The sequence below is a fragment of the Nycticebus coucang genome, chromosome 12 (assembly GCF_027406575.1).
Source record: "Nycticebus coucang isolate mNycCou1 chromosome 12, mNycCou1.pri, whole genome shotgun sequence".
Classification (NCBI taxonomy): Eukaryota; Metazoa; Chordata; class Mammalia; order Primates; family Lorisidae; genus Nycticebus; species Nycticebus coucang.
In genome coordinates, this window is record NC_069791.1 from 75,051,180 (window position 1) to 75,076,858 (window position 25,679).

Below are 25,679 nucleotides of genomic sequence, written 5' to 3' on the forward strand. Positions count from 1 at the left end.
GAACGTGGGAGAGGAGAGGATCCTGGGAGAGGGAGACTTTCTGAATTCCGGCAATGTCATCTTCCGGGTCTTGCTGGGTGCTGGTTCCCTGGTGGGTTCAGCCTGTGATAAGGCACCAAGCTACACAGGTATGATCTGTGCATACCTGTGTGACTGTCACACTTCACTACTAAAGGAGAAAAGCCCTCAGGGTCTAAGGCAGCTGGGAGGAGGCTGCATTTTCCAGTTCTTTCTTCCTGTTTTCTCTTAGGCCATGTCTGGGTCACCATCAAGTACACCTGCTCCGTGGTCTACTGAGAGATGGCCTCAGCCTCAGCTCAAGCTCCAGGGTGGGCCTCAAGGGACCTCAGAAAAGCCAAGGCTTTGAAAAGAAGAGCCAGTATCCCAAGGCTGGCGGGAGAATGAATTCTAGAACATCAGTGTGACAATGCCAAGCACCAGTTCCTTTTTGTTTCTATTTATTTATTTATTTTGAGACAGGGTCTCAGTAGAGTGCCGTGGCGTCACAGCTCAGAGCAACCTCCAACTCTTGGGCTTAAGCAATTCTCTTGCCTCAGACTCCCAAGTAGCTGGGACTACAGGCGCCCGCCACAAAGCCTGGCTATTTTTTTGCTGTTGCACTTGTTTAGCTGGCCTGGGGCGGGTTCGAACCTGTCACCTTCAGTGTATGTGGCTAGCGCCATAACCACTGTGCCTCGGGCACCCAGCCTATTTATTTTTCTATTTTTTTTCCTCCTCTTACCAAGTTGTGATTTGATCTAGCACCAGTTCCTGAAGGTGATCTTCATTATAGGTAAGAAATGTTTTGCTCTTTTTTTTTGAGACAGTATCTTACTCTGTTGTCCCAGGCTAGAGTGCCGCGGCATTATAGCTCACAGCAACCTCAAACTCTTGGGCTCAAGTGATCTCTTGTCTCAGCCTCCCAAGTAGCAGGGACTGACTACAAGTGCCTGCCACAGTGCTTGGCTAATTTTTCTATTTTTAGAGGGCTGACCTCAAACTCCTGAGCTCAAGCAATCCACCTGCCTCAGCCTTCTACAGTGCTAGGATTATAGGTGTGAGCCACTACGCCCAGCTGAGAAATGTTTTTGATGAGATAAAACCTAAGCTTAGATCATGAATCTTTATAGTTTTTTTTTTTAACCCCAAACTCATTTTTTACAATTGTGGCATAACTTACGATAATAAACATACAGATTTTCGGTGACTTTTGGCAAATGTACATCCCCATTTAACCACCACCCTAATCAAGTACACTGGACATTTCCATCACCACAGGGTGGTCTTTGTCCCTTTCCTGACAACCAGAGGCGGCCATTGCTCCCCTTCCCATGGCCATGGACTCAACTGTGAGCTTCATACCCATGAGATCATACACCATGTTTTACTTTGTGTCTGGGTTCTTTTGCCCAAAATGTTGGTTTTGAGATCAATCCATTTTATTTTATGTAGTTTGTAGCTGTTTTGAGTGCTGAATGTATACCTTTATGTATATTTATTACAATATGTTATAATATAGACTTATCCTTTCTCATGTTGGTAGATGTGCAGTTGTTTCTAGACTTGGCTTTTATCAATAAAGCTGCTATGCTCCTTCACACACACCTCAAGTCTGCGCAAGTGCACCTGAGCCCTGCCCCTGCCATTGAAGCAGGTGCTGCAGCTGGTCCTTGGAGCATCCTGTATAGAGGTTGAGTTCTGGTGAGGAAGGGGCTTGGGCAGGACAAGTGCGCACATCACCACCATGAGTTTGGCTAGAGGTACTGTGGGCCTCCTCTGGATGGGATGCCCAGGGAAGGGCTCCGAGGAAGAGTTCCAGGCAGGGGAAGTAGTACACACCAGGGACACCCTGAAGGAGAGGGTCCTCCAACTCAAGGAAATACCCTGTGGCAGTGTGTCTGAATATATAGCAAAGGAATCCCAGTATATCTTCTGCATTTTGCAATGCAATGCTGAGTGAAAAACAAGCAAACCTCAGACTATGGACAGCCAGATACCTTCTCACACATATAAATGGGACGAAACCTGGCTGCAAAAATCATGGGAAAGATACATGTGGGGAGACAGCAATCGCCAGTGTCATGGTCTCTGCTGGAGACACTGTATTCAAACTATAAACACACACAAAATAAAAGCAGGATCAGTAAGTATGTCATGAACTGAGGATTATGAGTAATCAGATTCTGCACACCCGAGTCCATATAAAAGAAGGGTCTGAAATGTTTGAAGGTGGGTGACAGCAGATCTGATCTGTTTTGAGCAGCTCACCTTGGCTGCATGGAGGACAAGTTGTTCTTGTAGCTCACAGAGGAAGGAGCTGTTCAGTCTCTAAACATCCCTCTCTGCTCCTGACCCGGCCCTGTATTCTCTCAGGGTGGGGACCAGGCCCAAAGAGATAAATGAGAGGGGACTTATTAGGGGAACTGGTTCATGCAATTACAGAGGCTGAGAAGTCCCACGACAGACCACTACAAGCTGGAGACCCAGAAACCTGGTATAGTGGCTCGGTCCAAGTCCAAGGCCTCAGAACCCCAGGGGTTGCTGGTGCAAGTCTCAGAGCCCAAAAGCTCTGAGTTCTGATGTCCAAGGATGGGAGAAGAAGGATGTTTCAGTCCAGAAGAGAGTGAGAGCAAATTCACCTTTCCTCTTCCTTTTTTGTTCTATCCAGGCCCTCAGACACACTAGATGGTGCCTGTCCACAATGAGGGTAGGTTTTCCTTAGTCCACTGATTCAAACGCCAATCTCTTCCAGAAACACCCTCACAGATATACCCAGGAATAACATTTTACCTATCTGTATATCACTTACTCCATTCCATTTGACACCTAGAATTAACCACCATAACTCTGTTCACAAAGGGGACACTAGGGAATGCTGGAGCCCATGAGGCTGGCCATGTCACAGCTGACACTTGGGGCAGCCCCAGTGGGAACCTGGAAGGATGACCAAGGGACCAAAAGAAGGTATCCCAGCCATCGCTGCCACATACAAAGTCAGCAGTGCTTGCCAGAGCTCTCCCAGGAATGGGGGGTCAAGACACAGGTATGCTTGTGTTTCCACAGGGGACAGGACCCCCATCAAGGAAGAACCTGGAAATGTCCAGAGCAGGGGTTACAGCTCACAGTCCTGCAAGGGGCAGGCAGCTGAGATACTTGGGTGAAGAGAACCAGGACTAAGACGTGCTTTGCATATTAAATACCTGGAAACAGTCTCCACTTTCACAAAGAAACACGGGGACCCTGTTAGCCTATTTTTCATCTTTGCACTTTGGGAAAAAAACAGTACAGATTTATTTTTCTATGCTTAGGAAACAGGCCAGTACCAGCATGATGACAAATGGGCCTAGTACCTGGTCTTGGTGTGGGGACAACTGGGAGTGGAAGGGAGTGAGGCCACCTGAGATCCCCCAGCTAAAGGGGGGGCAGCTGCCACTTGGCTCCCATAAACTGTTGCCATATGGGCTCTGGGATGCAAGATCTTCCAATTTTTCAAGAAAAGACGGGAAGGCAGATTTTGGTGATCTTTCTCAATGTTTAAATGCTGGTGTAAGTTTTAAAAAAAACATACCAGGTGAGCCAAAGAAAACACGTCTGGCCCACAGACACCTTCGTGGACCCCCAAAGGCTCAGTGTCTTGGGTTTTGGGGGCAGCTAGATTTCCTGGATGGCAAAGAGTAGGCTAGCATGTGTGACCAACTGCTCATAGGGTCAGTGCCAAGAGTACCAAGGGGTCTGAGCTAAGGGCCTACAAGAGTCCTTCAGAGTCCAGAGTCAGAAGCAGGTTAAGCAAGATGCAAACCACACTGAACAGAAGTGGCCGTGACCATCTGCCAGCTCTGGGTGGAATATGAACGATGCAGGCCACTGACCTGGGAGCCTGCTACTCAGACTTGGCTATGACCTGATTCCTCCCAAAATTCTCCTGCATCTAAGCTTATGGGCAGCCCCACTGCAGGGCCTGTCCTGTCTAGCCCTGCTGCATACCTGGGCATGTCCAGCCTCCCTGTTACACTTTCTGAAAGAGCCAGGAAGGAGTGTGAGCCTCACCTCCCTGCTCCCCTCCCAGCAACAGGCCTGCACCTACCGTCCCCAGTCAGAGTGTGTGGCCTGTCATCATGGGATTGTGGCTCCAGTTCTATTAGGCCACTGCCCTGTTCCCCACGGTTGTTGCTTGCTAGGGATGCAGATGGGGTGACGTAGGGTGTAGGGAGGTATGGGTAGTGAAGCAGATAAACAAAGGGCAGTGCTGGGATGCTGAGGGTTACAGGACGGCTTTCTGGAGGTGGTGGTGTCTGAGTAGAAAGCTAAAGAGATAAGATGTGAGTGGCTGGGACTTCAGAATAGAGCCTAGTGCAAGTTCGTGCCAGGGCAGGCCCACCCCACCTCACCCTGCCAACATGATCGCTTCGTCCACAAGCCCATGGTGTGTGTCCCTCTATGTGCCCCCAGCATCTGCCTCCCAGGGATGGCACATGTGGCCATGTGTTACCCCGCTCCACCAAGCCCTGAGCCAGAACAGCCAAAATGAACCTGGCACTCTCTCTCACTAAGCCCAAATAAAGCTCTTGGAGCAGTGCTGCCCCAGAGAGCTCCCTGGGAGGATGGATGCAGTCTGTGTCCACACTGTCCAGCAGGGCAGCCACCAGCCACATGTGGCTTCGAGCACTTGCTGTGTGGCCAGTGTGGCTGAGGAAACAGATCTTTAAATATTAATTTAAATGTAATAACTAAACATGGCTGGAGGCTACTGATAGGTGCAGTTCTATAACTTTTCAACCTATTGCTTACTCCTATCTAGGCACCTACCGCCCCTTAGCCTGTAGCTCCAGTCCTGGCCTGGCCCCTGTGCTGCATTAACCCCTGGCCACCAACAGTGGGACCGACCAGGCACAGCTCCATAATGTGGGGAACATAAGGAGTGAACAGCCACTGGCACAAGGGGGATCTGGGTTTGATGCTCACATTACCTCTGCTTCGCCCTGCTTGCTTAGCCCATAGGAGAAAAATTCCAGCACGTATCCCAAATGCTTTCGGGGAGTTCAGCCTTGGCCAGGAAGACAGGCAGGAAAAGCGTGCTTGTGCCTATGGGATCGTGGCTTATTTGATTGTCTTCCTTCTCCCATTAGCAAGAGGAGCATGTGGAGGCTCAGGACACGATCCCATCAGTGGGAGGAGGAGACTGAATGAGCCCGAAGCCTGTGCCCTTGCTACTAGTCCTCATGGCCAGGTGGTGTGGGGGACACAGAGGACGAAAGCGCCTCACCCTCTGGTCAGCTCGGGCTGCTGTGACCAAGTGCCAGCGACCTGGGGGCCTTAAACTACGGATGCTGGCGTAGCAGGGTGTGTTCAGGTGCAGGTGGCCAGTTTCTTGCTGCGTCTTCACAGGGCCCCTCCCCAGCACTCTGTGTTGAGAGAGCAAGGAGCTCTCTGGTGTGTCTTCTCATAAGGACACTAGTCCTAGTACATTAGGGCCTGCCCTTATGTCCTCACTTCCCTTCAATTACCCGCCCCAGAGCCCTATCTCCAAATACAGCCAGCCTGGAGATGAGGACCCCAACATGTGAACTTTGAGGGGACACGAACACTTAGTCTGTAATGCCCTGAACAGGTTTAGGCCCCGACGGGAAGTGACACTCAGGAAGCAATTGGATAAGACCAAAGACTACGGATGAAGGGCTGAAATGAACATGAGTGGGACAAAATGCACTGACAGTTGGTAACCTGAATGGAAGAGGAGGAAGCATCTAATGGAAGGGGAGAGGTCGAGGCTCAGGGGGCTCCTGGACAGGAAGGACCCTGCACAGTCACAGGCGTGGAGCTGAGAGAGCACATGGGTGGCAAGGGGACAAGGAGAGCCCATGCCATCCCTGCTGACAGGTACGTTTTCACAGATCAAGGCCCAGCTGTCCAGACACAGCCATTAGTGAGCACCATCCTTGAGCTGGCTAGCAGCCTGGCTCAGAGCAGTCTCCCTGCACCCCAGGAATGTTGTGTGCCTTAACAAGTCCCTTCCTTTTGGACTCAGTCCCAAATCCATGAAATTCAAAAGGTCCAGCCTGGAGTGCTCAAGTACCAGGGATTGAACATGCTACCCTGCTTGATCAGGAAAGGCAATGCTTATCCCCAAAAGTGCTATCCAAGACCTCAGGGCTGGGCCAAGAGAGGTGGACATGACCTTCTCCAGGCCTCCGGCCCTGCCCTTTTTCACCCTGCTGCAGGGAGCTGCCCATCTGACCCTTCCCTTCAAGTGCACTGGAGACTGGGCCTCACTGCCCATGCGCTGCCCGAGGTCAGGAAAGGGTCATTCCACCGCAGGGCTCTGCTCATTAACTGGACTGAGTCGCCAGCCTTTGCTCCTTCCAAAGTGCTTGGACCACTGGCCTGGAGGGTGTGTGTGTGTGTCAAGCTATGGCTGAAGCCCTCCTGCAAACTCCCAGGCCAAACTGTCAAGTTACCCACACTCCCCAAATAATGGCGACATTGACTGCCTGAGCTTGGGACTTGGGCCTAAAGTCAACACAGACATGTCCAATGTTGCTAAAACTGAGGCTGAGAGAATGAGGGCGGTGGGGGCTTTGGAGAAAAAGGGATAAAGTAATCATTACATACAAATGTAAAAACACAACTCCTGCAAATTGAAGTTGGTTTTAAGTTCACTACTAATACCCCCTTTTGGCCGTGGGCTGCTTCCTCATGTGACTGGCCAGAATCCCAGAGGCCTGGCCCACGACAGTGCCATCCTTCTCCCTCTTTGCACCCCCCCCCGAAGGTGGGTGATCGCAGAGGTAAACATTGGTGGTTAACAGTGATCAGCCTCTTCCCAGAGCCCTCTCAGGGCCTAAGGGGCCAGAGATGTCTACTTGCCTCCTGGGGTAGGAGGTGTTTTAGGCATCTGGCACACTTCACTTCTGGGCCAGCTGCAAATGACACACTCCTGGTGGCCTGCGGGCCCGAGGGAGGTCACTGCTTGGACCCACCCCACAGGCCAGCAGGTCTCAGGGCCTGGGAAGGGGCAGGCCCTGGTGGGGGGATCCAGCTCTGAGGCCAGGCAGACAGCTTCTGTCCTCATCTACATGTGGAGGGGATAGACGGGCGCTGGCCACAGAGATGAGCAAACACCCAGGTAGGAAAGCAAGTAAGAAGAGGACAGGCCAACTAGGGGTTGCTGCTATGGAGACAAAAGATTTTAAGATCCTCCAGCCCAGTGTGGGGGCTGCCAGCTGGTGGGGGAGATCAGAGGAATGGGGACAAACAGCTCCCGAATAAGAGGACATCAAACACCCCAGGGTGTGAGAGAGCCTGCATTCACATACATACACACACAAAGGTGGCCTTTTCACCACCAGGCTGTCCGATGACATGCTCGTTAACAGCACGGGACCCCGAGGGGATGGTAAGCTAGCAGCCCTCTAACAAGGCAACCTTTGAGGATGTTACCCGGTATATACACTCTGACTCAGATTTGGCCTTTAGGCCACTCCTAAAGGAGAATATACTCCCAGACATGCAAGAGGAGGTCTGTGCACCAAGTTATGCATTGGAGCATTAACTGCAAACACCACCAAAAAGGGCCAGGAACAAACGCCCACCCGGGGGAGACAGGTTGGGATATCACAGTCTTGTTCTCTGTTCTGTGGAAAACGGCGCAGCAGCTGAAATGAATGTCAGCTGAAAAGGTTAAGGGGCAGAACACAAGGAGCAAGCACAGCTTAGTTATCAGTTACATGAAGGGAAAAAAGAGGGAAAATAGCACAAATTTGTGTGTGTTAACAGAAAACATCACCAAGAATTCCCAGGAATCTGGCCATCTGTGGGGACAGGAACTGAGTGGATGAAGGGTGGGGGGCAGGAGTGTCTACTGGCATGTCTGTGGACCTTTGGCATCTTGAACCACGTGAATTTATTATCTATTCAACAATTTAAAATGGAAAAAAAAGAAACAAAACAAAAAAAGAGGCAAGGAGGCCTTCCTGTAGGAGGCAGCAGGCCCGGGTGAATGTCGAAGGCAGGAGAACAGGGTAAGAAATGGGCACGCTGACAATGAGAAAGGGGTGGTGCCGTGGGGAACAGTGGTGTGGCATCGGGTCTGACCTCAGCCTCACCCTTTACCTGAACCGTGACCACAGCAGCCACCATCTTGTCCTCCTTCCAGCCCCAACTCTGGGCTCCAGCATATGGGTCATGTGGGCCAAGTCTCTAAGCTTTTGCCTATGCTGTTCCTTCTTTTCAGAAGCCTCTTCCTGGGTGGCGCCCGTACCTCCGTGAGTAACGCAGGCCATAGACACCCAGGCTGGCTGGTTCAAACCCAGCCCAGGCCAGCTAGATAACAATGACAACTGCTGGCAGGTTTGAACCTGTCCCGGGCCTGCCAAACAACAATGACAACTGCAACAAAAAAATAGCCAGATGTGGCGGGCACCTGTAGTCCCAGCTACTTGGGAGGCTGAGGCAAGAGAACTGCTTAAGCCTTAGAGTTTGAGGTTGCTGTGAGCTGTGATACCACAGGTCTCTATCCAGGGTGACATAGTGAGATTCTGTCTCAAAAAAAAAAAAAAAAAAAAAAAAGTCTCTTCCTTAGCTTGATGCTTCAAGTCCGGCTCAACGCCACTCGTGTCTCTTCCCTTGAGTCTCCAGGGATTTCCTCCCATCACACTGTGGGGTCATTAAGTATTTGCTGAGATGCCCAAACTGTCAACTCCGTCTATGCAGCAGTACTTGGTGCAGGGTGGGCACCAAGATACATTTGTGAACTAGTAGATTAGGAGGGAGTCTCAGGGGCCAAGGGCAACCAGACAGAAAGTCCAGCTTCTACCTTCCCCAGACACCACATAGGGGCCTGATTTCCCATTGCGAGTGATGGTCAAGTCCTTGGGAACCAGAGGTACAGGATCTGCAGGCCACACACTTGCCTGAATTGCTCCTTCAGCCCTTCCTTGATTTGTCCCCACCCTCTGCAGGAGAAGGGACGAGGCTGCCCCCATGTCTGTGGGTATTCAGAGGTCCTGGCTCTTGAGAACAAGCACTCTTTGGGGCCTTAACATGGGGAAGTTGCTACGGGTTTTGACTGTTCACAGGACGTTTAGGAGCAACCTGGCATGCACAGGGCAGGGCCTGCAGTACAGGTGGCTGCTGCAGGCAGTCTTCCAACTCCCACCTCCTCTCAGACTGCACCTCAGGAAAGGGGTGCAAGGGAATGGTGACCAGAAGCACCCAGGCGGTATCTAAGTGTGATGGACAGAACTCTGGGGGTTCTGGATTCAGGAACCTGCCAAAACACTGAGACTTTCAAGATGTAAAGATGGCACCCATGTCTTGGTCAGCATTTGCTGACAAGTAAAAGAAACCTGAAACTGGCTCAAAGTTGTCAATCTGGAACAGTCCCCTGTGGCAAAAGCAGTGCTAAGGTTGGTCTGTTAGTGATGCCACTGAACCCTCAGGCCATGGTTAGGAAGATCCTGCTACCATGTCCCTCAGCAGAGGGCAAAGTCAGGGTGGTAATGTGGCATCCCCACAGTCACCCAGCTGGCGAGGGCAGAGGTGGGGCAAGGACTAAGGCTGACCTGACAGCCCCTGACAATGGCTCTTGAAAGGGGCACAACTTTTGCTTCTGCCCTGAGAAGGGGCTACAACCCCTGTCCCTCAGTGCCTCCTGGGCCACCCTGCACGGTGTGAGGAGCATGGCCGTTGGGAGCGGCTCTTTGGATGGCTGAGGCCAGCTTCTTCACTTACTAAGTTATATGGCCTTGGCTTCCACCCCTGTAAATGTGGGAAGTGACACCCCCCTCAGCTGGTGAACATCCATACACATGGCATTGGGCCTGAGTAAATATACACCATCCTCACCAGCACCTTCGTCAATGGCAGTGAAAGGACCGGGAAGGGAGGTGGGGGCGCTGGGGGCCCTGAGGCCTTTCTTCCAGGAATCCACATCAGAGGACATCCTCCCAAAGTGGGGGAGATGGCAGCCATCAAATTGTTCTGGACCAGCCAGTATTTCAGCTCTCCTCAGTCGCTGTGGCAGGTGGACCCGATGAGAATCACAGCTGGAGGTGATGTGGCCCAGGGGCCCACCCCCAGCCTCCACACCTCCAGGAGGCAAAGACATCCCACTTCTGGCCTGATAATGGTACAAACCTCACCCCACCTCCTGGGAGAGCCTGGGCTAAACTCATCATCACCAGGGTCTCTGGAGGAAGCTACATGTCTGCCTTGGAGCATAGGATGCTTCAGTCTCCCTGCCCCAGAAACTGAGTGAGAACCCCATTGGGTAGCACCTGTTGTATTCGGGGTCTGAGTTCAGCCTTATCTCTCTTAATCTTCAGATGAGGACTGGAGGCTTAGAAAGTCTAGTCACCTGCCCAGGGACACCACAGTAGGAATGGGTAAGGGGCCTGTTCTTGCCCCAGCAGGTGCCTGGAGGGGCCCATTCAAGTCTTGTCAAGAGTGCCTCTAGGGCAGTGGTTCTCAACCTTCCTAATGCTGTGGCCCTTTAATACAGTTCCTGTGGGTTGCGACCCCGAGAGCATGCAACTCCCAGCCAGCCCTGGTCTGGGCACTCTGCTGAGGGCCTTATCAGCAAGATCTCACTCAATCCTGGGGCAGCCCCATGGCTTGGGTGTCACCACCATCTCCGGTTTTGTTGGAAAATGATAAGTTTAACCACAGTGATTTGGACTGAGGGGCTCAGGAGGGAAATGGCCAGAGGGAAGCTGCAGGAATTGCGGAACTGAAGAAAGTCTGCAGGGTAGTGACACAAGAGCAGCTTAGAAGGGAAATGTGTTTTTTCTTGAGGTGCTCTCTCTACCCGGGCTACTCACTAGAGGCCTGGCTCCAGGAACCCATAAAGTGGCCTTGTCATTTCTAGGTGACCCTGAGCCTGTGGCTGGTCCAGAAAGGTCACTGAGCTGGGGTCAGTGTCCAGCCCAGTGAGTGCATCTAAGGTAGTTCACCAGTATCTATCCTTAGAACTGGACCTCCTTGCAGACAAGGGGGTGGCTCGGACAGTTTACCTAGAGGTCCAGAGACAAATTGCAGGAGGGAAGGGAAGCGGAGGAGTAAGTCAGAGACCCAGGTCCTGGATGGTGGGAGTGGGAGAGGGGGCTTTCTCCATTCCCCTGGGTTGACCCCAGCCTCACCTCTGAGATCACTCCTAAGGAGGGCAGTGTCCAAGGACCCCTCTCCCCCTGCCCTGGCATCAGTGTTCCAGATCCCAGTGCAGGCTCCAAATTCTATCCCCTGAGAAGAAGGTGTAGGGTTTCTTCCCACTTGGTGGGCTCATTCTGCATCACACCACAAGCTGGAGAGACATAGCTCTAGGGAGGGGGCTGGGCCTTCTCTGGGCACTGTCTGGAGGCCTTTGAGTTCACATTTAAACTCTGCCCCAGAAAGCATGCTACGGATAACCTGTGCTCACTCTGAAGGCCCTGCAGGGACCCCTGGGGATGAGCTTGGACTTAAAACGACTCTGCACCATCACTGCTCCTGCCTTATAGAGGGGGACTGCAGGGCTCAGGGACAGGGAGTGGCCTGGCCGGGGCAGCACAGCTTGCACACGGCAGCACCATCTGGGGCAAGGGTAGAAGAGAGCTTGTCCTAGTCAGAGAAGAGGGCAAGGGCTCCACAGGGGTAGGGGATGGCAAGAACCAAGTAGGAAATAAGACAAGGGAGGTGACAGAGGCTGAGATGGGAGGGCAGCCCTGAGGGGACCACACTCAGGGCTTGGACTTGATCCCCAGCAGCTGACACACGGGCAGGATGGGATTTGATTTATATGCAGATACAAGTTGTCCTGTCCTCAGGGAGCACCTGTGACCCTCTTCTTGGGGCCTCAGGGTCAGGGTGCAAGAGGTGGCAGTGAGGGTGGTGAGGATGGGGAGATCAGAGAAAGGCTGGGGGTCAAGTGAGCAGCTGATGGAGATGGGTGGGATATGGGTGCTACTTAGCAGGTAGGGAACTTGGAGGAGGATGACAGCAGTCTGGTAGGAAGATGGCAAGCACCACATGGGACACAGGGGACACCCAGGATATCCAAGCAACCATCAGGCAGGGCTGCCTTGTGGTGCAGAGAAGGGACCCCAAGACTTTGCTCAGAGAGATCACACCTTATTAAGGGCACAACGGCTCTTTGTTCCAAGAAGTTGCTCTTCCTGCCTGCCTAGCCCCGAAGTTCTCCAGTCTGTGTGCTATAGATTTCCGCCCCTCCACTAGCCTCTAGTTAGTCCATAACCACCCAAATAGCCTCCCCTCCTCAGATAAAAAACCCCAGAATTTGGCTTTCCATCCTGCAGCCATCAGCCCTTTGGATGAGTTGTAAGCAGAAGAGCCATCAGTGCTGCAGGAGCAGAACCGACCACCACCACCTTGCCACTTGCACCCAGTGTAGGGCACTTTTCTCAAGAAATATCTGTTGAATTATACAAATAACCATTTCACTAACTGTTGGACACCTAAGTAAGTCCTTGACATGAGATTCCCCATTTAATTCTCACTACCCAGAGAAATGGGTATTATTGTTCCTACTTTAAAGATGAGGACCCTGAACCTCTTTGGAGGCTCTTGAAAAGTTGCCCAAGGTCACATAGCTGGTAAGTGGTTGAAATTTGGATTGAAAACAAGTTTTCCTGACTGTTAAGTGCACATCCCCTGAGAAATGACCCTTAGCATAAGCTCTTCCACCTCAAGCTATAGCAGGGAGTGGAATAGGGCACAAACAGGCAGGAGATGGGAGTAGGGGTGCTGGGCTAAACCCCAAATTGTTTTTGTCCACTGTGTGACTTTGGGCAAGTCACCGCAGCTGCCAGCTCAAGGGCCTGGTGCAGAAACCACCTCTGTCCTACAGAGCTGTCCCAGGGTGTAGAGGGCTCTCAAGAAAGATCTGCTGAGGATAAACTTTGTTCTAAATCTATCCTATCAGTCACTGCATCTGCAGACTTTTGAGCTCTGAAGGAAAAAGACTGAACTTTGGGAATAAATTTCTACCTGCTCAAGAAGGGAGTGAATCCTGGGGGGTGGGGTGGGACAGGAATCAGAAGAAAGCAGGTCTGGCACAGAGGCCACGTGAGTGTCCAGGAAGCCAGCTGTTCAGGGAAAACTAATTAACTCTACCTTGAAAATAAGCACCTACCTGCTGGCCCCGGGTGCAGAGCCTGTGCAAGACAGGAAGGCTGTCCCCTCCGAAACCTCTCCAGCAGAGCTGTTCATCCCCTGGCACCTTTTAAATCACTTGGGGGCCCCTCTCTGCATCTTAAGAACATGGAAGCTGGAGCCTGAAGCTGCAGGTTCAAATCCCTCCTCCTCAGGAATGTGGGATGATGCAGCTGCCATTTGACAGGTACATACCCAAGTATAATACACATACCCAGGAGAAATGCAAACAGATGTCCTCACAACAACTCCTACATGGCTGTTCCTAACAGTATCATTCATAATAGATCCAAAGTGGAAATAATCCAAATGTCCATTAGTGGATGAATAAACAATTGTTGTGTGGTATATCCACACAATGAGAATATTACTCAGCCAAAAGGAGGAATGAAGGGCTGATCCATGCTGCACATGCATGAACCCGAAAACATTATGCTAAGTAAAAGCAGTCAGACACAAGGACCATGCATTAGATGAGTCCTCTATATAAAATGTAGCAAATGGGCAAACCCAAGAGACAGGAAGTAGATCCTTTCCCAGGGGCTGGGGCTGGGGCTGGGACGGGAAATGGAAAGGACTGTTTGCTTAATGGCTTTTCTTTTTCAGCGATGAAGATTTTCTGGAATTAGGTAGTGGCTATGGTTGTACAACTCTGTAGGGATGCCAGAAGTCACTGAATTATAAACTTTAAAAGAGTGAATTGTACAGCATGTAAATTATATCTTGATAGAGCTACTATCAAAAAAAAATCTTCATTCTTCACTCACTGGTTTTTGTGATCTTGGGCAGGTTCCTGGAATGTCAGTGCCTTAGTTTCCTCATCTATAAAATGGGGCCAGTTATTGTACCTACCGATAAGGGTGGTGTGAAGGTAACATGAGTCAACGCACAACAAGGCCTGAGTGGCTGCCCTCAGCTCTCCACACTTCCCCAGCTCCGAACCTTGTGTTTTTAAACTGTGGTAAAATAGACATAAAATTTGCCACTGCTGCCATTTTTATGTGTACAGTTCAGTGGCACTAAATACATTCGCACTCTTGTGCAACCATCATCAGGTCTCTCCATCTTGCACAACAGAAGTTCTGTCCCAGTAAGAAAAAACTCCCCACCCTCCATCCCCCAACCCTTGGCAGCAACTTTCATTCTACTTTCTGTCTCTGTGAATCTGACTACTCTGGGGACCTCCTATGAGTGGAATCAAATAGCATTTATCCTTTTGTGATTGCATTGTTTCTCTGAGCATGACGTCCTCAAGGTTCATCCACATTGTAGCACAGGTCAGAATTTCCTTTCCTGTTAAGGGTGAATAATATTCCATTATAATGTAAACTATGCCATAGTTTATCCCTTCACTCACCGATGGACATTTGAGTTGTTTCCACTTTTTGGCTATTGTGAATAATGCCAAGAATGTGGGTGTGCAAGTATCGCTTGGAGTCCTTGCTTTCAACTGCTTTGGGTAGATACTCAGAAGTGGAAGGACCTGCCTCATCACATGGCAATTCTAGTTTTAATTCTTTTTGAGGACCTGCCCTACTGTTTTCTGTAGCAGCTGTACTATTTTATGTGTACATGCCTATCAACAGTGCACAAGGGTTCCAATTTCTCCATATCCTTGCCAACGCTTGTTTTCTGTTTTTTAATTTTTTTTACAGTAGCCATCCTAATGGGAGAGAGAGGTGCCCCTCTGCACTGGCAGTCTCCCCCCTCAGCCCCAGTCTTTGTGCCTGTCATCTGACCTCAGCTTAGATGTTACCTCAATGATCTGACCCTCAAAAATGGACCACTGCTCCTACCCATCTCTCTCCTCTTACTTTCCTGTATTTGTGACTTCATACCACTTCACTGCTCTCTGATTATCTTCTCATTTTTTTTTTTGTAGAGACAAGAGTCTCACTTTATGGCCCTCAGTAGAGTGCCATGGCATCACACAGCTCACAGCAACCTCCAACTCCTGGGCTTAAGCGATTCTCTTGCCTCAGCCTCCCGAGTAGCTGGGATTACAGGCGCCCGCCACAACGCCCGGCTATTTTTTGGTTGCAGTTCAGCCGGGGCCGGGTTTGAACCCGCCACCCTCAGTATATGGGGCCTGTGCCCTACCGACTGAGCCACAGGCGCCTATCTTCTCATTTTTTAATATTCCTTCTTCTCTAATAAGATGGTAAGCCCCATGAGCTCAGGAACTCTGACTTGGTCCCTCCCAGGACCCCCAAGAGGAGGACAGGGTCTCATCAGATAAAAATGTCAGGGCCACGATTTAAAAACCTCAATCTGTCCCAAAGTTCATGTTAGTCTTGAAGCTATGGACCACAGCAAATCGCAGGTGACCCATGCAGCACCAAGAGGGTGGTTACTTGACAATGTGAAAAACTGTACAAACAGTGTCACGTGGAACTGTAGGGTGCAGAGGCAAACAGCCCTTATACCTCTACAGACTGGGAAGCATCACTGTCTTAGAGAATAACTGGTGTAAATGAAGACTCTAAGTTTCAAAAATTTAACTTTTTTTGAGAGATAGAGTCTTGCTCTGTCACCCCTGCTAGAGTGGTAGTGGCATGATCATAGCTCACTGTGATCTCAAACTCCTGGTCTCAGCTGGGACTATAGGCGTAAGCCGCCACACATGGTATTTACCCTTTTGTGCCTGGTTTATTTCACTTAGCATGATATCCTTATCCATGGCATAATTTTTCTACTTTTTCTCATTTTTAGAGATGGGGTTTGGCTCTTGCTCAGGCTGGTTCCACATTGATGAGCTCAAGGGATCCTCTTGCCTCAGCCTCCCAGAGTGCTAGGATTATAAGGATGAGCCACCATGCCTGGCAAAGTTTTGTGATTTTTAATTGTGGTAAAATACGCATAATATTTACCATCTTAACCATTTTTTTGGTCACTTTGTCACCCTTGGTTGAGTGCTATGGCGTCACAGCTCACAGCAACCTCAAACTCTTGGGCTCAAGTGATCCTCTTGCTTCAGTCTCCCAAGTAGCATCTTAACCATTTTCAAGTTCAGTGGAATTAAGTACATTTACATTGTTGAGCAATGATTGCCACCATCCATCTCCAAAACTCTCTTGATTTTACAAAACTGAAACTCCATACCCATTAAACAGTAACTCCCCAAACTTTGGTAGCCCCTATTCCCTGTCTTTATGAATCTGGCTACTCCAGGTACCTCATATAAATGGGATCACATGGTATTTACCCTTTTATGCCTGGTTTACTTCACTTAGCATCATGTCCTTATCCATGGGATAGCATTCCTTCCTTTTTTCCTCATTAATATTCCTGTATATGGATATATCACATTTTGTTTATCCATTCATCCACGATGGACACTTGGGTTGCTTCCACCTTCTGTGAATAATGCTGCTGTGAATGTGGGTACACAATGGAGACCTCAGGTTTGCAAGTACAGCTCTATTGCAGAATATGTCCAATGTATTATATTTAGAGTAAGGATGAGCACCAGGATCTAGAAGTGAGCTCCCGGGTGGCACCTGTGGCTCAAGGATTAGGGCGCTGGTCCCATATGCCAGAGGTGGCAGGTTCTAAACCTAGCCCCGGCCAAAAACAAAAAAAAAAAAAAAATAGAAGTGAGCTCCCCCTTAGAAGTCTTAATTGAGCATACTTACAACAAACTGAGTGGCCAGAATTGTCGACTGCTTTAGGTAAACTGCCCACTGCGGCAGACCTCAGCGGGCCTTGGACAGCCCGAATCCAACTGTGCCAGCACTGATGGAACAAGGGTGGTGTCCTATTCAGGGCTGGTTCCTGTTACTAGACGTCTGCTATAAGAAAAACCTTCCAGCCATATGCTGGCTCAGAAGAGACCAATTAAACCTTTTTCAGTGGACTTTCTTGATCCCTGGGAGGTAAGTCAGGGCTGAGGAACACTTGTCCTGAGGTGTGGATGTACACTTGAGGGTGAGAACAGAAGAGGACCAGCCCTCCTCACCTGCACTCTGAGGTATGAGCAATTCCAGGAAGCCATTCACTCTGCACTAGGGCGGGTTCCTAGAGGAGGTGGTACTGGAGGTAACCCCAAAGAGAGTCTGTGTTAGGTTCAGGGACTCTTGAGAGCTCTCTGGCTGGACTAAACGTAGAGTGCTCATATTCTCTGGTTTGCCCTGTTGTCTGGGGTATTTTTAGTATTCCCTGCTATTCTCAAAAATGTCCCCATTTGGGTGATAAATGACACTTCATTGTTATTGCTGTATAACAAATTACTCCAAATCTTAGTAGACTGACAGAACAATGAACTTTTATTACCTGTTATAGATCCTATGGTTAGGAATCTGAGTGTGGCTCAACTAGGCAGTTCTGGTTTTGGCTCTCTTGTGAGGTTGCAGTCAAGGTGTCAGTTGGGCTGCAATCCACTGGAAGCCTCTCCTGGGGCGACTGGGAGGCTTTAGTTCCTCGCACGTGGACCTCTCCCCAGGGCTACCTGGGCATCCTTGTGCCTTGTCGGCTGGCTTCCCACAGAGCGAGGGACCCGAGAGAGCACCCATAAGCCAGCAGCTATCTTTTTATGACCTATCCTCAGAAGTCTTGCACTATCACTTCTGCTACTTTCTAGTGACTTAGAAGAAAGTCACTAAGCCATTTAAAGGGGAAAGGAAAGGGTAGGTCTAGCTTTTGAAGGGAAGAGCATCAGAATTCAAGATATTTTACAACTACCATGGTTATCCTAAAACAGGGCATGTGTGGATGAGGGAGGGGAAAGCCAGAGAGGATAGAAGTGTCAGGTCAAGGAACAGAGTCAGGCAAGGAATATGAATGGAGTAGGGGGCAGTCCGAGGATTCTGAGCAAGGCAGAGATGTGGCCCAGTATTTGGAAGGAATGCACACAATCTACCCCAGCTCACACTTTCAACTGGTGACTGCTCGTCCACTCTACCCAGCCTTGCATTTGGGCCTCTCACCCCAACCTTTGGTGGAAAAGACACAGAATACACATCTTTTCTTCCCATTTGACAGACGCTCATTTTGTTTTCCACTGGGCCCTGCGCAGAGCAGGTAACATGCTGTAGGGCTTCTGCATGAACAGAACATACCAGTCTGCACCAAACTCGGGCAGTGGCTTGTCAATTAAGTGTACGACCTCTGGAAATGACAATTGCTTGTCCCCTGCAGACACATTTCTCTTTCCAGGCTCTAGGCCTTTGCTCAGGCTGTTCCTCCTGCCCAAACAGACCTGGCTGTGCTAACCATTCAGGCTGCCCTGCAGGCAGAAGGCTGTCTGGATAGTTTCAGGGAGAGATGAGGAGGACGACCCAGGGCAAAGGTGATGGGTATGGTGAGGGGGCGTGTACCATGCTGAGCAGTTGGATGTTGGGCAGGCCAAGGACAACCCTCTGCCTTCCACACTAATGTTTGGGAGCTGGCCAGCCCCTTCTCCAGGGCAGCAGGCCACGGCTGCTCTGAGTGGTGAAGGAAATGGCACTGGGCTCATCCTGTGCCCTCCTGACATTTATCTGTGCCCATCCACTCCTCCCTGCTCACCTTTCTTTATTCCCGGCACCTCTTGACATTTTCTCATCGCATCCATCTTGGTACCACCTCCTCCAGGGAGCCTTCCGGCGCTCTGCAATCCTGGAGCAAGAGGTCGTACACTTAAATGACATGTGTCCTCAGCTAAATTCTCTGAGGACAGTGAGAGAATCTCCACTTTCTAGAATCTGCGATTATGTGTGTGTGTACAAAATCTCCTAACACTGGGCTTTTCAAGCTCTGCTGTCATAGAGTGCTGGCCAGCTCAGCCCAGACCTTCTTGGTTAAGGCTTATTGGACCTTATAGTGGACCAAGCACTCTTCTGAGTGCTTGATATGGTTTATCTCATCAAGTCCTCACAACAACCTAGGCTGTAGGTGTGATCAGCATTCTTATTTTATAGGTAAGAAACTAACAGCACAAAGAGGTCAAGCAACTTGCCCAAGGGTCATACTGCCAGGATGTAACAGTGCTGGGATCCCACCCAAGTCATGCCAGGGCTCCAATTCCCCTGCTAGCCTCGACTGCAATCAAACAGTGACCTCAGCCCAATGCACTCAGGGCAATGATGAGGACTGCATGGGCTTTTTACAATTTTAAGCTTTTCTCCCATAAATGCCTCCTAAGTCTTTAGTGCTCACTATGGCTTGCTGGTAGGCCAAAAGGAACCCAAGACCTGCAGGTGGCAGATCTGGCCTAGGCAGGCAGCAGGGGGTTTGTGTGGGCACATGCTTTCTGCACATTCACCTGCATGCTTTTTTTGCCAATCAAATGAGATGGGCTCTAGGATGGAATTTAAAGATAAAAGCATTTCAGGGGCACTAAAAAGGGGGGGGGAGGGGAGAGGGTGCTGCAGCCTTCTGTCACTTCCAAACATTTTGGGTTAAATCCCCCACCTCTTCCAGCAACACCTCTGCCAAATGGCTCCTGGTGACAGGGAGTCCAAACCAGTCTGCTTGAATGCCTGGCTCAGTGGTTATCATCCTATAGCCAGACTTTCTGGGTTCAAATCCCAGCTCTGCCACTTCTGTGTGTCCTTGGGTACTCTGGCTTCTCAGTTTCTTCATCTGTCAAATGAGGAAAATAATATCCCTACTTTTAGGACTGTCATAAGGACTAAATGAACTAGTATATGGTGGTGTTTAAAATTGTACCTGGGGCTGGGTGCGGTGGCTCATGCCTGTAATCTTAGCACTCTGGGAGGCTGAGGCAGGTGGATTGCTTGAGCTCACAAGTTCAAGACCAGCCTGAGCAAAAGTGAGACCCCATCTCTACTAAAATAGAAAAAACTGAGGCAAGAAGACCTCTAGCCCAAGAGTTGGAGGTTGCTGTGAGCTATGACACCATAGCACTCTACCCAGGGGAACAGCTTAGGACTCTGTCTCAAAAAAAAACGCACCAGGAATGTACTAAATGCTTTGTAAGTGTAAACCATTACCACTATTACCATTGCTGTTATTGCTGTATACTTCTTCATTGTTCCCAGTTTTGCCTTACAGGGTTGTAGAGAACAAATCCAAATTCTAAAAGAGCCTTATTACACATGGGGAGGTAAGTAGGTCCCTTGTTCAGGCTGAACATCTCCCTTCAACTATTTCCTTGGAATCCAAAGCCCTCCCAACCTCCGCTGGACTCCCAGGCTTGGGCCAGGCCAGGCAGCCTTGGCCCTAATAGTGAGGTTGCTCCTACCCAGTCCAGTGGGGTTGGGGAAAGCTAGGGAGAGGGGGAGCATCATGACTTACCTACATGTGAGGTCACGCACTTGTCTGTGCACAGCAACCTCCTCACACCTGAGTCAGCTTCCAGGCCTGCTCTAGGCAGGTCAGCCATGGGACTGGAAGCTCTGCCACACCACACACACATGGCCAGCCACCACCCACAGCCACTGGGTCGTGTCCATCATCCCGTGGCCAGAAGCCTCCAGGTGGCAGGCCCCACCTTCAGTAGTGAATCCTGATTGGTCCATGATGGTCTCATTCCCTATGCTGGTGAGAGGCCGAGACATGTTCATGTGATGCAGTTCTGGCCAATGAGAGGAGGAGGTCTGTTTTTTCAGGGATACCCCAGAAATAGCAGCCCTTTATCTGGCTGGGTTTCCTTCTGTGATGCCCAGGGCTCCCCCAGCCATCACACTGGAAGCGACCGTGTCAAGCCTTAGGTGGCCAAATGACCTCATCAACCCTTTAAGTCACTCAGCCCTGTAGCAGCCCAACTCATAGCCTCTTATCACTTCACACAAGTATAAACTTCTTATTGTTTCAGCCATAGCTTTTTGTTATTTGTGGCTCAAAACATCCTTGCTGATAGCTTATGGTTACATTTCATCTTCTTGAGGTTAAGCCCATTCCAGCAGAAGGGTCTGAGCCCAGTTGTGCATGCAGGGGAGTGAAAATGGAATCTGAAAGTATGTACAGGCAGAGAAAGTAGAAAGGGCAAGGGGTATCACTCCAGGAAGAGGGAACAAAGGCCTAAAGGCTGAAGACACCACAGAGCGTGGCTGGCAGAGATAGGCAGGTGGGCCACAAAGGGTTTACCATGAAATATGGGACCACAAGGCAGAGGTGGAACTCTGGGGACTTTGAACTAGCTCTGTGCTAATGAATGCACTTAACTGGCCCTCTGACCCTCTACTCCAGCCACACCCAGATGCTACTCTGAATGTCTTGGGCAGAGGCCTGCTCAGCAGAGTGGGGGCAGGGTCTCCAGGCTGTTCCTCTGCCAGGTGTGATTCTCCCTGCCATGTTTCTTCCAGCCCTCAGGGCACTCATAAGAGACTCTGGCAAAAATTTGGCTGAAATCTGGGTCACTCTGTGCATGGGTTGGAAATCCATCAGACAGGCAGTTACTAAGTGCCTACAAAGCAGAGTGTTAAGCACAGCGCAGACAAGGCCTGGTTCAAATCCCAATTCTGTTTCTTCCAGTGGTGCAACCTTGAGTGAGCCATTTTACTTCTCCAAGTCTAGTGTCTTCACCTCTTTGTAATATATGGCTGAATCAATAGCAGCTCTTATTACTGGTACCATAGTGACAGTGTTGGCAGGGAAGGATGGATAAAATAACACACAAAAACTTCCTGAGATGAAGGTCTATAATCCAGACGAGAGGAAAAGACAAGTAAGCAACATGTTGTTATGGGCCAAAGTTTAGAACTGATGGAGAAGGAGAGGGAGCATCTGAGATATGCCCCAATGGCCCAAAGGAAGGAGGAAGTCTCCATGGGTGCTATCAGGGCCAAGGCTTCCTAGAAGAGAAAAGGCCCACCAAGGCTGGTGGGAGGGAATACAGAAAGGCCACAGTTCCAATCTGCGCTCCTAAATCTCTCAGAACAGTGTGCTGCAAACAGAGGAGGGGACATATCTGTTCAATGTGGGCATCATTTGCAACCTGCCATAGACAGCAAAAACTCTGAGGTTGACTAGTAAAGATGCAGACTCAAATCCCACTCTTAATGTGTGACCTTCAGCAAGTCTCTTAGCCTTTGAGCTCCAGGTTCCTCATTTGCAAAACAGGTATAAATACCTAATTCATAGAACATACCCAGAGGGTAGGACCCATTTTCCACCTAATTCCTACTTCAAAGAGCCTGGCAGCCTCCTTACTACTCTGCTAGACACCCCTTCCCTGACCCTACCCTGCTGCACTGGGATCCCTGGGGCAGGGCATCTCAGCATCTCCTGGACCCAGCTGTACCCCCCACACAGAGAGGGTGTCTACTGATGCCATTCCCTTCCCACACCTCCACTCCAGGTAGACCTGAGAGTGAGGAAGGGACTAAATCTGCTGGGGGTTTGGGAAGGTTTCAGGAGACTGAATAGGAATGTACTGGGGGCCAGGGCAGAGAGTATTCCAGGCTGAGCTCGAAAAGGTGCAGGTGCAAAAGCACAGATGTGTGAAGGGAACAATAAAGTAACTTGTGGGTCACTAGAAGATTTGCCAGAGGAGTGACTAAAGATGAGATTCAGGATCCAGATCCTGTAAGGCCTTGAATGCCAAGCCAAGGGTTTGACTCTACAGAGAGAGTGTGAAAAAAAAAAAATTGAATAGGTGACACAAAGACCCCTGGGCAATTCTGTGCTAGTTTGGGTAAAATTTACATTTGGGGGAGGGGTGACAAGGCTACAGGTCACCACCTGGGGGCGGGTATTACAGGAAGTATCCAGGAGGACCACAAGTTCCACCTGGATGGCTTACTGAAAATAGCTTACATAATGTATCTGTACCCACTGCCCCTCACAACTGCTAAAGCTGATTTCCCACTGTCATCCCATGCCACACTCACAGCAGATGTGCATACACCAGTGGACCAAAGGGTGCTATTTTCATTTTACAGGCAAAGTGACAGCCAGAGGAGAGGGACCTCACCTCAGCCACTCAGGCAGAGGGGGCTAGTCATAATCCGCAGGCACTGTCTGGGCTCAGAGTGTGCTTAGAGCAGCAGGTCCTCAAACATTTGACGAATGTACTCAACACCTTCTGGAGCCAGACCCTGGAGACATGGAGATGACCTTTGATCTCTGAATCATCTTGAGACTGGATGGGTCACCTGGGCCTTGGACAAGCTGGCTCTCAAGAGACGGAGAAGAGGGACCCAATGAGGGGCAGGTTTTCCTGTGTTCAGACAGGCCAGCAGGGGCTCATCCCCGGGACCATGCCTACCTATAAGCCCTCCAAACTAGACCGTGGGGTGGGAGCTGGAAGGCCAGCCCTTCCAGAAAGGGAAAGGGCAGACAGAGCCTGCCCTTTGCTGCCTAAGAAGCCCCCAAATGCCCTCTCCTTCTACCACCTAGGCCCCTGCACAGCCGCAGCCTGAGTCATCATTCCCATTTGTATGGTGGCTGAGAAATCAGCCAGGGGGCTGCCCAGGGCCCAGGGCCAAGGGTTGGAAAAACAAGTCTGTTCTGTTACCTCCAGCCTTGGAACCTCAAAACTGGCTAGGAAGTGGGGGATGGGGGAGGCAGAGGGCAGGTAGATACAAGATCAGAAGGTGTCAACAGCGAGAGGGGGCTTTGTGTGTTTGGGGGGGGATGTTCAGAATCTGAGCTGTTGGCTTTTGTTTTCAAATAGTCTGTTTAATAATTACCTTTTGCAATCAAAGCAGCAATTGGGCTCTGCAAAGGCAAGGATTTCAAACCTCCAAACCCCACCAAGCAGCCCAGAGAAGAAAGTAAACAAGATGCCTCTGGCAGATCTGGCTCCATCTCGCAAACAATAGCTGGACTGAGCTCACCACTGAGACACACACATCAAAGTGAGATTTCCAAGCAAGAACTTTAACAAGCAGATATCAGGCTCAGATTGAATTATTTCCTTGCATCCCTTGAGCTCAGCACCAAAGTGGGTAGCCTAAAGGGGGTAGGGGGATGCTGTAATTTTAACGTTAACCTTGACTAGTAATGTATTCATTCATTTTGCAGTGAGGGAGAACCATCACTGCCCCAAACCATCAACAACTTCAGCCCTTTCAGCAGTCACAATGGTGGGCAAGCAAAGGACTTAAGTTGCAGCAGCTAGCCGGCACTCACTCTGCTGGGCTCCAGATCCTTAAGCACAACAAAAACCCTACTCCAACCACCTACTGGGGCTCACAAAATCAAACCCTTACCTGGCAGGGGGAAAATCCAAGTCCCCCGCCCCCACTTTACCTCCCAAGGCCTTCAACTATTTTTCCCCCTGCAGCATCCAAGCCCAGCCTCAAGGCAGATCCATAAACACGCCAGCTCCTCCCCTTTTACGGTTCGGCAAAACAGCCTCCCCCCACCCTTCCAGGACCCCAAGGAGAAAGGATCACCGCGACCCTCGCCCGCAGCCCCTCCTCGGCCCTTGCCCACCCCTCCCCCCGCGCCATCCGCAACCCTCGCAGGCACCTTGAGATAAACACCCTTTAATGATTTTACGATTTTCTGCTCAGGGTAGCGGCGCTCAGCAGAATCCCTCCCCCCGCCGTGGCCAAGGGGGCCGGCCCAACCGAGGGATTGGGGGATGGGGGCGTTAGTTTGTTTTTTCCACGACCGCGTCCCCACACCTGTTTTTCATTCATTCATTCGTTCGTTCATTCATTCACAGATTCATCACCGCAGCTGCCCTGGCCCTCCGGATCTCCGGGAGGGGGCTGAGGCCAGGAACCACAGGGCTGGGGGATGAATCAAGGTGTGTGTGGGGGGGTCAGGGTGGAACGACCTCGGGGGGGTGGTGGCCGGGTGGGCTTTGTCAGAGGCGGGCGAGCGGTCCGGGCCGGGGGCGGGGCGGGGGCGCTCCGGGGGCCAGAAGTTGTTTTCCGAGGCGCGGCGGCGAGGACAGCCGCCCGGGGTGCGCCTCTTTGTCTCTCCCCGGCCGGCGCCGCGTCCCCGCGCGCTCACCTGGTCTTGGAGGACAGGAAGGCAAGTTTGATCAGGCCGTAGGTGAAGAGCGGGATACTCTCCTTGGCGACGCTGGCAACTTGCAGCCGGTGCTCCAGGATGTGGAGTTCCATCGTCCGCCCGCGATCCTCGGAGGCTCATCGGCGGGGGGCGAGCCGCGGCCCCCGCCCCCTCCGCGCCCAGCCGGCTCCGAGCCGCCGCGGGCAACCGGCCCGGGGACCGGGAGCTCGGCTCCGGGCGGGGAGCGGCGGCCGGGCCGGGCCGGACAAAGGGGAGGCCAGCCAAGTTGCGAGCGGCCGCGGGCGGGCGAGGCAGAGGCGCCGGCGGAGAAGCGGAGCTGCCGGGCGGTGGAGCGGCGGCGCGCGGCGCCGGGAGCCGAGAGCAGCTGGTGCTCGCTGTAACAAACAACTTGCCACTCAAGCGCCGGCCAGCTGCGCATGCGCACCCGCGCGGCCTGTCGGGACTTGTAGTTCCCGGGTCGCCGCCTGCGCGGTCGGGGACTAGGCGGCCGCTCCACGGGCACCCTGGGGGTTCTGGCGTGCGGGAGCCGAGGTCCGGGTGCCACAGGGAAGGTCGAGAGCGAGCAGGCGAGCGGGACGCCCTGGGGCCCGGCCCGAGCCTGGGTGCACGTTCTGCCACTCGAGCAGGGGACTAGGCGTTTGGGGTGCCCAGCGAGTAACCCGGAC

General features: G+C 51.2%; 1 protein-coding gene across 1 annotated transcript in view; it reads right to left on the reverse strand.

Moving 5' to 3' along the window:
• CASTOR2 (cytosolic arginine sensor for mTORC1 subunit 2) overlaps positions 1-25,357 on the reverse strand; it is a 50,504-nt gene extending 25,147 nt beyond the window's left edge. The window contains exon 1 of the mRNA XM_053554721.1: positions 24,994-25,357. Within this exon, the coding sequence (XP_053410696.1) occupies positions 24,994-25,106 (113 nt within the window). The 5' untranslated portion in view covers positions 25,107-25,357. The remainder of the gene's footprint in view (positions 1-24,993) is intronic.
• Between the last annotated feature and the right edge of the window lie 322 nt (positions 25,358-25,679).